This window comes from Corythoichthys intestinalis, chromosome 18, assembly GCF_030265065.1.
Source record: "Corythoichthys intestinalis isolate RoL2023-P3 chromosome 18, ASM3026506v1, whole genome shotgun sequence".
NCBI classification, from domain to species: domain Eukaryota; kingdom Metazoa; phylum Chordata; class Actinopteri; order Syngnathiformes; family Syngnathidae; genus Corythoichthys; species Corythoichthys intestinalis.
The window spans coordinates 37,624,980-37,637,238 of NC_080412.1; the positions used below are offsets into that span (position 1 = coordinate 37,624,980).

A 12,259-nucleotide genomic window follows, 5' to 3' on the forward strand; every position below is an offset into this window, starting at 1 on the left:
GAGTGAAAATATATAAATGTGAGAGGAGAATATACAGTATATGAACTAGGGCTGTCAAAATTATCGCGTTAACGGGCAGTAATTAATTTTTTTAATTAATCACGTTAAAATATTTGACGCAACGTATTTAACGCACATGCCCCGCTCAAACAGATTAAAATGACAGCACAGTGACATGTCCATTTGTTACTTTTTTTTCGTCTCCCTCTGCTGGCGCTTTGGTGCGATGGAATTTATGGGTTTAAGCACAATGAGCATTGTGTAGTTATTGACATCAACAATGGCAAGCTAGTAGTTTATTTTTTGTCTGAAAATTTTACAAATTTTATTAAAACGAAAACATTAAGAGGGGTTTTAATATAACATTTCTATAACTTGTACTAACATTTATCTTTTAAGAACTACAAGTCTTTCTATCCATGGATCGCTTTAACAGAATGTTAATGCCATCTTTTTGATTTATTGTTATAATAAACAAATACAGTACTTATGTACAGTATGTTGAATGTATATATCCGTCTTGTGTCTTATCTTTCCATTCCAACAGTAATTTACAGAAAAACATGGCATATTTTAGAGATGGTTTGAACTGCGATTAATTACGATTCATTTTTAAGCTGTGATTAACTCGATTAAAAATTTTAATCGTTTGACAGCCCTAATATGAATGTGAGAGGAGAATATATGTGTGTGAGAGTGAATACACTGTATATGTGTGTGAAAGGAGAATGTATGTGTGTGAGAAGGCCAAAATGAAAAATGTTTTGTACGGCCCCTCATAACATTGTACTAAACTACCACACTACATACTCTTGGGATGAATTGAAAGAGTTAATCAATATTGATCTCAAATTGTATTAGCTTATCCAGTGGTAATTTTCGGATTTCACTGTCTTATTTATTTTCTCATTTGGCCAGATGGAAGTGCAAGCCTACCCTTTCTTGTCCATTTCATCGACGTCGTCCACCCTCATGCCAAAAATGAAGAGATTGTCCTCGCCCGCCTCCTCAGCCATCTCCACATTAGCTCCATCCATGGTTCCGATTGTCAGAGCGCCGTTCAGCATGAACTTCATGTTGCCAGTGCCGGAGGCTTCAGTACCCGCCGTGGAGATCTGCTCCGAGAGGTCAGCAGCCGGGATGGCTGAGAAATGACAAAGGTAGGCCATAAATGAGTCCCCCCGGGAATCGGTGGCGAAAAAGCTTTGAATTCATAGGGAACAATGCTGAGTCGTGGACAGCAATTCTTTGACCGGTTTGAACGCCGTGTTTGTCCACGGGTCATAAAAAGGAACCAAAAATGACCAGTAATAAAGCAAATTAAAGCGTAATGAAAGAAAAAAAAGTTCGTATGAAATATTTGCAATACCAAAACACTATGAAACATTGTGGTTCTGAATTCAGTGCTACAACGATTAATCGGTTAACTCGAGTAATTCGATTAGAAAAAGGCTTCGAATCAAATTTTGCCGCTTCTGAGTGCTGTTGCAATGATTTGTTTTGAAAGTGGTTGCGTTTAGTTTTGATTTCAGTGGATATACTGCCATCTGGTGGCAATGATGAATATATACATCTAAGATGGCTGAATCCAGGTGATCCTCATTAAGACCAACATTAGGTATGTTTTTGTTTGAGCTAATATGTTTGTTTATCCATTCATTATTTAATTTTGAAGTATATTGATCAGTTCTTTGTGGGAATATGTGTTTGAATGATTTGAGCTTTGGAGAAACAAAAAATGTTAGCATTTTATAGCATATCAGCTTTTGCTTTTGCAGACTTTTGCTAAGCAAGTTAGCCAACTGTTCTTTTGTACTGAGATCCACATTGTTATTTTTTTCATACCGTTTGAGGCTAAGCTCAGGTATTTTATTTATTTTTAAATGCATTTATTGCTCTTATGAAATGAAAGTGCAATCCTACATTGTTTTAAGAAACACTCAGGTATTTTATTTTATTTAACACTCTTTTGAAAGTGGAATCTTAGCAAGCAAAAATAAATATTATTGAAGCATAAAATAGACGTGCCGATTATCGTTTTCTATGTATACCGTGGTATGAAAACGTCAAGGTTTGTAAACCATAAAAATTTTCAGTCATACTGTCCTTAAGGTATTAGAAAATGTTTAACCACCAAAAATGCATGGAGAAATCCCTCGCTTGCAGCTGCAAGGCTCAACTCACCCCCACCGGTTGTTGCTCAATGTCAGTGAGTCAGCTGTGCTACACGATGGCTGGAGGAGGTGAAAAACCTGAACTATTTCCCCCCATCGAAGAAAACGAAATCACTGGTATGGGAATACTTTGGCTACAGAATAGTTACAGACAGCCGCGGCTTAGAAGAGGAGGGCTAACCGACATGTAAAACATGTTTGCGGAGGGTGGCTGCCGAGGAGGCAATACCTTGTGAGATGTGCTTTAATGCTTTTGCACAATAACAGTATTAACAATATTCACAATAACAGTATTTACAATAATTAAAGCAATTATGTGTGTTTAAAACTAGGTGTTATGATTATGTTTTCTCATGTAACAGTTTATTCGCCTGTGCTTTAGTGTTTACACAATGAAAAGAGTAAGGTTTCTGTTTTCAGTACACGTTACCATAATGTTTCATTCTGGTTTCTGTTCTCAGTAAAGAATACCTTAGCAGCTAAACAAAACTTACGCATGTGCAATGAATGCTCTCCCACTTTTCAATAAAAGGCTGCGTTCCTCAGGGAGTGGGCAGAGAAGCTTGTTGTGAGCCACCCGCTCCGCATCAACCTTCCTCCTGACGGCCGTCAGCATAAAAACGTATCTTCGTCTCCTGTTTGATCCTTGTCTTCGTCCTCCTCTAGGTCTTTATTATTTTGCTAGATACAAGTAAGTTTAGACCTAACAACCTCCAATATGATTTTGCGTTTATACAAAATTAAAGGTCAGTAAACACTAGCCACGTTTACATGCTGACTTTTATTCATACCGATTCAAATCATTCCGAATGGAAATTTCACATCAGCTGTTTACATGTCACTCCATCTATTCGGATCCAGCGTTTACATGTGTCTGCCTTTATTCCGAAAGGACGTTTGACAACTGCCGTCTGACATGCGCAGATTAATCAAAACAAAGCGTCGCGTTGCAAAACATGGAGATCGATCGTCAGATCAGCTGCTGTTCTAACTTTTCGAGTGGAAACAAAACTTCAGAATGACACGCCGTTCATTTAAAAAGTTGTGTGGGTGCGCTGTGCTTGTGCTTGGAAGCCATGTTGCATGTGACGTTACTTACGTCACCAAGTGACGTCACCACGTCAGTACGGAGCATGCGCAGAAAGAACGCAACCAGACACCATTCCGCTTCCCTGTTTACATGATATAATTTTACTTCTAATCGGTTTGGGAAAAGGAATATTCCACCCCTGTGAATCGGAATGAAATTCCATTCGGTTTGGGCCTGTTCATTCCGAATGAGGTGTTTATATGGAACACATTTATTCGGTTTGAACAAATATTCCGATTGTAATTGGAATATTTGGCTCCATGTAAACCTGGCAAAAGTCATGAATGTTTCCCACCCGCTACATGAGATAACTCCAGCATGTTTAGTGTGTCAAGCAGTGATAAAACATGTTATTTTTGTCTCTATGATAACTGTCTGTGTTGAGAAAGAGAGTGTATCATGTAAACATGATACGAGTCACACACACATTCTTTTTATGGAAAATAATTCAATTTTTCTCGTTCTGATGGTAATAATGTTGAGCTGTGGGACTGCATTTTTATTCTAATAAGAATATTTTGTTTTGTTTTATTTTCTTTGTTTTACATCTCCCGAAATTGATTTTGAAATGCATTAAATGTTCGAAATCCAATTATTGGAACTAAATGATAAATTAATCGATGACTTAAATAATCGATAGCTGCAGCCCGATATGAATTAACTGCCATCAGTACTGTTTTTTATTGTTGTTGTTTGTTGTTGTATTGTTTTTTTTTCAGTATTGTTTTAGTCATTATTTTGGTGGGAGTGTAAATAACCGACTCCTAATTTTCTGTCAACTAAATGTATTTTATTTTGGAATTCGCCATGACTTCCGTTACACTATATATTTTTTATACAGCATTGGCCAAAAGTATTGGCACACCTGCAATTGGAAGATAATGCTCAGTTTCTCCCAGAAAATGATTGCGATTACAAATGCTTTAGTAGTAATATCTTCATTTATTCTTCTTGCAAAGAAAAAACACAAAAGAGAATGGGGGGGGGGGGGGGGGGGATCATTTTACTCAAAACTCTAAAAAAGGGCCGGACAAAAGTATTGGCACCCTCAGCCTAATACTTGGTAGCACAACCTTTAGACAAAATAGCTGCGAACAACCGCTTCTGGTATTCATCAATGAGATTCTTAAAATGCTCTGCTGAAATTTCAGACCATTCTTCTTTGGCCAACTGCTGCCGGTCTCAGAGATTTGAAGGGTGCCTTCTCCAAACTGCCATTTTCAGATCTCTCCACAGGTGTTCTATGGGATTCAGGTCTGGACTCGTTGCTGACCACATTAGAAGTCTCCAGTGCTTTCTCTCAAACCTTTTTCAAGTGCTTTTTGAAGTGTGTTTTGAGTCATTGTCCTGCTGGAAGACCCATGACCTCTGAGGGAGACCCAGCTTTCTCACACTGGGCCCTACATTATGCTGCAAAATTTGTTGGTAGTCTTCAGACTTCATAATGCCATGCACACGGTCAAGCAGCCCAGTGCCAGAGGCAGCAAAGCAACCCCAAAACATCAGGGAACCTCCGCCATGTTTGACTGTGGGGACCGTGTTCTTTTCTTTGAAGGCCTTGTTTTTTTTCCTGTAAACCCTACGTTGACGCCTTTTCCCAAAAAGCTCTACTGCTGTCTCATCTGACCAGAGAACATTCTTCCAAAACGTTTTTGGCTTTCTCAGGTAAGTTTTGGTAAACTCCAAACTGGCTTTTTTATGTCTCTGGGTCAGAAGTGGGGTCTTCCGGGTATCCTACCATAGAGTCCCTTTTCATTCAGACGCCGACAGATAGTACGGGTTAACACTGTTGCAACCTCGGACTGCAGGGCAGCTTGAACTTGTTTGGATGTTGGTCAAGGTTCTTTATCCATGATCCGCACAATCTTTCGTTGAAATCTCTCGTCAATTTTTTTTTTTCTCATCCACATCTCGGGAGGTTAGCTACTGTGCCATGGGCTTTACACTTATTGATGACACTGCGCACAGTAGACACAGGAACATTCAGGTCTTTGGAGATGGACTTGTAGCCTTGAGATTGCTCATGCGTCCTCACAATTTTGCTTCTCAAGTCCTCAGACAGTTCTTTGGTCTTTCTTTTTCTCCATGCTCAAAGTGGTACACACAAGGACACAGGACAGAGGTTGAGTCAACTTTAATCCATTTTAACTGGCTGCAAGTGTCATTTAGCTATTGCCACCACCTGTTATGTGCCACAGGTAAGTAACAGGCTCTGTTAATTACACAAATTAATGAAGCATTACATGATTTTTCATAGGGTGCCGATACTTTTGTCTGGCCCATTTTTGGTGTTTTGTGTAAAATGATAATGATTTTTTTTCCCATTCTCTTTTGTTTTTTGTTTTTTTTTCATTGCAAGCAAAATAAGTGAAGATATTACTACCAAAGCATTTGTAATTGCAATCATTTTCTGGGAGAAATTGAGCTTTATCTGACAGAGTTGCAGGGGTGCCAATACCTTTGGTCAGCACTGTATTTCCTGTTTCAAGTTGTTTGCAATGTTTGTAGCTTGGAGGCAGGCGTACAGGAGTTGTGGTGAATTTGCGTTCTTTATTTCTAGCGGCCCCTCTTGAAGAGGCAGAGCTCTTACAGTGATCATTTTTATTTTGTTGTGGTTATCTGTGGAGATTTTGCATGGTTTGAGAATAAAGACATCAAATCATCAGTTGAGTCCTCACCCTTATTCGGATAGGGCCTGCTACAGTAAGATAGGCAGAACATTAAATTCGACAAAACAAAACTATGTATGAATTCTCCACATAGAAACGTATCTCCTGAATGCTGGGGGAAAAAATGTAAACTTTCAGTCAAATAATTAATGCAGTTTCTTCTCTGTGTGTGGCGTGTAAGGCCGTGATGAAAACTACAGGTAAAATATAGTATTCTGCATCTCGTCAGTATCCTGTGGACTGTTTTGATTTCGGCAGAAGACATTAACATCGGTGGAAAATGAATAAGTGACTCTTGTACAGACGTGTCAAACTTATTGTAGTATAAGTAGCAATCATTTTTAATTCCACTCTTTGCTATAAATGCAATGAAACATCAGTACATGCAATATATACTGTGTTTAAAATACTACCTATGGGTGTGCCAATATATCGAAAAGGAAAATTTTTTGCAAAACTTTGGACCCCAAAAGGTTATCAATCTTCTCCCACCAAGAATCTACAGTATATATCGTTTTAATGTCACTATTTAAAATAAATAAATAAATAAATAACAAGAAAACGGAACAGGTTGCTACCAAAACCTTCCATTAGAACAGTGTCTACGTTAGCTCACTGTCTGCTATTGACGGCGCTAGACGTCCACTTCATTTTGACTGGATTGGACGTCTCGCACCGTCAATGGCACTGAAACCAGAGCATTCACAGGTCACTTTCTATTCATTTTAGGGCATTTACAGGTTACTTCCTGATGGTTTTGAGTCACTTCCTATTCATTTGGGACATTCTTGAGTCACTTCCTTTTCAGTAACCCAAAATCAACAGGAAGTGGCCAGTAAATGCCTCAAAGTGAATTAATTACCTGACACTGACGGCCGTGGAAGTCCGATCTGTTTGAAGTGTCATTAACAAACTCATTCCAATTCAAAGCAGAAGGATGAAAATAGCTTATTTTTCTTTTCATTAGTTATTTTGTAGAATATTCTAGAATGGTTTCCTGACCCGTGTATCGATAATTGTTGGATCACCACATCGTGACATCGTTATCGTGAGCCTTCTAGCGCAAATCGTATCAAATCTTGACGTACCAAGAGGTTCCCACCCCTACAACAGGTCACCCACTGCCAACTACCATATTGGCCCGAATATAAGACGGTGTTTTCTGCATTGAAATAAGACTGAAAAAGTGGGGGTCATCTTATATTCGCGGTCTAAACATTATACCCATTCACTACGCTAGATGGCGCCAGATATCATTGAAGTGATGTTCTGTCATGACAGATCTCAGAGACTCTCCCCATTCACGACGCTAGATGGCGCCAGATATCATTGAAGCGATGTTCTGTCATGACAGATCTCAGCTGCTCTCAAGTTTAACCAGTTTGCGTTGTTTTATTGCAATGTTTTTCCTTATTCAGATTTGTTTCAAGACTACAGTTACAGTTAGACTTCACTTTGATGGTTAATGCAGTCATTGCAATTTTGTTGTTTTATCACAATAGATTGGTTTATTTACATTTCAAAAACCAGAAGCCATTCATTTACGAATGTGATTGCACTTTAGTTTACATATTTAAATGTTCAGATATTAAGACTTGGATGAGGCAAAATAACATGCTTTTTCTCTCAAATATATTGTTATAATTAGGGTTGTTCCGATCATGTTTTTTTGCTCCCGATCCGATCCCGATTGTTTTAGTTTGAGTATCTGCCGATCCCGATATTTCCCGATCTGATTGCTTTTTTTTTTTTTTTTTCCCTCCCGATTCAATTCCAATAATTCCCGATAATTTTTTTTTTTTGGCAATGCATTAAGAAAAAAATGAATAAAACTAGGACGAATATATACATTCAACATACAGTACATAAGTACTGTATTTGTTTATTATGACAATAAATCCTCAGGATGGCATTTACATTATTAACATTCTTTCTGTGAGAGGGATCCACAGATAGAAAGACTTGTAATTCTTAAAGGATACATGTGACTTTGTATATTGTGACTAAATATTGCCATCTAGTGTATTTGTTGAGCTTTCAGTAAATGATACTGCAGCCATTTAACTGTTCTGTTCATGATGGGAAGTGCAACCATGACTGTGCATAGTGGTACCAATTGATATCTTCTCTGCGTTGGGAAATAATATAGGGTGTTAAGAAAAAGATCAGTTACTACCCTTCTTCCCCACTTTGCTTCCCACGATATTTCTAATCGTAGGGAGAGGGATTGTAAGGCTTTAGCCAATTAAAAAAAGGCTCCAAAGGCTGCCAAAATTCACTCTACTCATTTTACGCTGCCTTTTAACTCTATATATAGGTAAAACGGCGCCATGACAGATTGAACGCGACAATGCGTGAGTGGGTCGTGCAGCGCATGCGTTAATTGCGTTAAATATTTTAACGGGATGGATTTTTTAAAAAATTAATTATCGCGGTTAAGGGGATAAATATGATAACCCTACCTTAAGCCTAAACTAAAGACTCTGGATGAGTGTAACATATTATGTCTGTAACGTTAAATACAATTAGAAAACGATTTAATAAAAAAAAATATATAGATTAAAAAAGGCATGTCCGATATTTTTTTGCCGATTCCGATACTTTGAAAATGACGTGATCGGACCCAATCGATCGGCAGTTATAATCATTTGTTTTGGATGTACTGTAATTATTTTTTGTATAAAAATTAATTTGGTGCTCAAAAAGTCTTTTTTTTCAAACTACAGTCTTGAAAAAGAGGGGGTCGTCTTATAATCAGGGCAGTCTTATCTTCGGGCCAATACGGTAATCTATTTTTTCACTTTGAAATGTATCCTGATTGAATTGACTAGCAGGCCACATATGGCCTGCAAGCCATAATTTTGACATCACTGCCAGGAGTCAAAGGACCAGGAAGATGAACAAGAAACGCAGAAGGACCCCAAAGTGGGTGTGTGAAATACCTTTCTCGGCAAGTGTGACTCTGTAGTTCTCCAAAAAGATGACTTTGAGCCTGTCTCCCACCACAGGATCATTGTTGACCACTTCGCCGATAGCTGTGATCAGACGAATAATCATCTTGGCAGTGTGGTAGCCAGGAGCGGCCTGCAACAAATGACATGTCACGCTAGCTGTGTTTAACAGCAGCAAACAAGTCCCGCTGACAATGGGGCTTCAAAGTCTTTTATTCTTGATTTTGCAACTACAGTAGTACCTCTACATACGAAGTTAATTGGTTCCAGGACCTTGTTTGGAAGTCGAAATGGTTGTATGTCGAGCATGATTTTCCCATAAGAATACATTATAATTCCATTAATTTGTTCAACAACCTGAAAACCTACACTAAATCCTTAATAAATGCTGCTGGTACTATTGCAAATAACAATTACACTGAGCAAAACAAATAAATTGTGAATAAAAATTGGAATAATAATAGTAATAATTAGGAGTGGGGAACTCTTGGTACTTTACGATACGATTTGCGATACAAAGCTCACGATAATGATGATCTGACGATATGGCGATACAGCAATTATCGATATATTGGTCAGGAAATCATTCTAGGATATTCTACAAACAAATAATAAACAGAAAAACAAACTTCTGCTGTGAATTGGAATGAGTTTATCACTAGTAGACGTCCAATCCATTTGAACTGGGAGGGTGGCAGCGAATGAACATTGTTTAGGCTTAAGGTAGGGTTATCATATTTACCCCCTTAACCGCGAACATTCGTTCATTCGCTGCCATCCCTCCCACTTCAAACGGATTGAACGTCTATGGCGGTCAGTGGCAGCCAATGCCAGGCAATGAGGTCATTTTGGGCCATATAAGGTCATTTACCTGTTGATTTTCAGTTACTTTCTGTTGATTTGGGGGTATTTTAGGGGTCTCTTCCTGTTTATTTTGAGTTACAGAACAAGAAATGACCTGGGAATCACCCAAATGAATAGGCAGTGACTTAAACTCAACAGGAAATGACCTGTAAATGCCCTAAAATGAACAGCAAGGACCTGTAAATGCCCTGAAAACCGGACAGAATGACTGTGAATGCTGTGGTTTTGAATGAACGAACGTTCCTAATCTAAATAGATTGGGCGTCGAGCACAGTCAATGCAGCCTTAGAGTTAACTGAGACACTATTACGGTGGAAGATTTTGGTAGCAACTTGTTGGTTCATTTTGATTTTATTTTTCTAGACATTGAGACCTTTTTTAAACAATATCTCGATTCTTGGCAGGAGCATATCGATAACCTTTTGAGATACAAAGTATCACGATATATCACCATTTCGATATTTTGTCACACCCCTAGTAATAATGGTAATACCTCTAATAATGTAACAAATCTGGTTCTAATGTGGCGGATGTGTTTTGCGTGGTGTACCTGAACGCACCGTGATATACAGCAGACCTAACAGTGAAGAACAGTGAAAAAATATATACCATCTAACACAAAAAGTGTTTAGAGGCCATCTCTTTATGAGTTTAGGTATTGCGGCCAATCGCCTGATGAAAACTATGTACACACAATCAAGCTTCTTGAACACACATTTATATACACAAATTGAGAAGATTGATGTGGGAAAAAAATATATATATAACATTGGGGGGAAAAAAGCATTTTCAAAAATATTTACAATAAACAAGTTAAATTTTTTTCAGTCATGCCACTCCGAAAAGCAGTTTCGTCCTGGAATTAGACACGGCTACATCACACAGCTCACACTTCCATGGGGTGTCGGTCCTCTTTCCACCCTTCCATTTTCATTTCACTTTGCTTTCATTGTCACTATAAATGTACATGAAAATAAGTCAGTATTTATGAAAATAATAAAGTATAAAATAAAAATATATACAGCAATAAATAATAATGGAAATCTATATGTATGACAATAGAAAGAATACCATAGCTGAATATGTGCTACATCCCTAATCTTCATATAGAAAGAAGAACACCACAAATTATAAATTCTTGCCTGGGATACCCACAGTGCACGTACGACTTTGATCTGATATGCACATTTTATTATTATATACACAAACACACACTTATATTGCATCAAAATTAACTTTGTCTTGCAATATCAAAAGAAACTTTCAAAAGAAACGTTTTCAGCATGAAAAAAAAGAGTGAGTTGGTTTACCTCTGCTCGTCGATGGCGTCACCCACGTGTTCAAATCCGTCACTATCTTCACTCGAGGACTCTTCCGAAGAAGACGATGATGACGAATTTGGACCATCCTCTTCCTCAAGTTGATCAGAAGCACAATTGCTTGCGCTAAATTTAGTTTTCCGTTCATTTTCAAAGTCACACAAAGTCGCTGCTCGATCCAGCAGTATCCAACTGGCCGTCGCTCGCCACCTCGCTGCTTCAGAACACTCCTCCTCCCTCTCGTTCGGTTGAACCTCGCACCGCAGTTATATTTATAAAAAAAAAAAATTAAAAAAAAAACGCATTTTGTGCTTCCACTGTGACTTCGAAAGGGTTCGTTTGATTTGTGTTTTTTTCATGGAGCTTCCGTTTTGAAAAAGGACTAGAAATGATGGAAATATAGACATAAACAAATGATCCATGCAGCGTTTTAATGTTTTTTTGAGAGGACAATAAAACTATAAAACTTAAATGACAATATCTCACGTTCTAGTTGGTCGATTGACTTCAAATAATAACGAGAGTAAACCGCAACTTCCGCACTTTAAAACGAGACCAACCAACGGCATGTGGGTGACGTAATTAAAACGTGAGGGCGCTTCAAAGACGACGTGCGCTGAGGACGCGCCGGCGCGTCCTTCGACTCTCAAGGGTTAAAGGTATCCATGGATAGAAAGACTTATAATTCTTAAAAGATAAATATTATTATGAGTTAAAATAATTTGATATGAAAACCCCTCTAGATGTTTTTGTTTTTATACAATTTTTTAAATTAGCTTTTAACTAGTAAGTCGCCATTTTTGTTGACGTCGCAGGGCTGTGACGTAACATGGTTATGCGGCCGAGCTTCCAGAGTATGACACTAACGACATAAACATGTCATCTGTTCAACCCTTTCCATTTGAACCCGAGAGGAACTTTCATGAGCGTGACAGCACTGTCGATATTTCCCAAAACAAGCAGCAAAAGCAAAATGAACAGGAAAGAGGGGACGCTACGTGATTAATGTGGTCAATAAATTAACAATCTAAAGCGACCACAAGAAAAGACTATGCTTAAAAGTATGAGAGGGAAACACATGCAAAAAGTATTTGGAGGCAATGAAAAGGTTATAAAAATGGACTCAAAACACAAATAGTAAGTACTCGCCGCTTTTAACCGATGTGCGCATGGGTTAGACATCTCGCCGCGT

The 12,259-nt window shown here is 38.2% G+C and overlaps 1 protein-coding gene and 1 long non-coding RNA gene across 2 annotated transcripts in view; one reads left to right on the forward strand and one right to left on the reverse strand.

Annotated features, from left to right (window-relative positions):
• The window catches only part of LOC130906797 (uncharacterized), an 85,450-nt gene that overhangs the window by 41,239 nt on the left and 31,952 nt on the right, over nucleotides 1–12,259 (forward strand). The window contains exon 3 of the long non-coding RNA XR_009061367.1: nucleotides 919–1,160. This is a non-coding gene — a long non-coding RNA (uncharacterized LOC130906797). The remainder of the gene's footprint in view (nucleotides 1–918; nucleotides 1,161–12,259) is intronic.
• pygma (phosphorylase, glycogen, muscle A) overlaps nucleotides 1–12,259 on the reverse strand; it is a 39,349-nt gene that overhangs the window by 3,796 nt on the left and 23,294 nt on the right. Inside the window, exons 16-17 of the mRNA XM_057821426.1 lie at nucleotides 8,876–9,017; nucleotides 937–1,144 (exon numbers count right to left, since the gene is read on the reverse strand). Coding sequence (XP_057677409.1) covers nucleotides 937–1,144; nucleotides 8,876–9,017 — 350 coding nt within the window. The remainder of the gene's footprint in view (nucleotides 1–936; nucleotides 1,145–8,875; nucleotides 9,018–12,259) is intronic.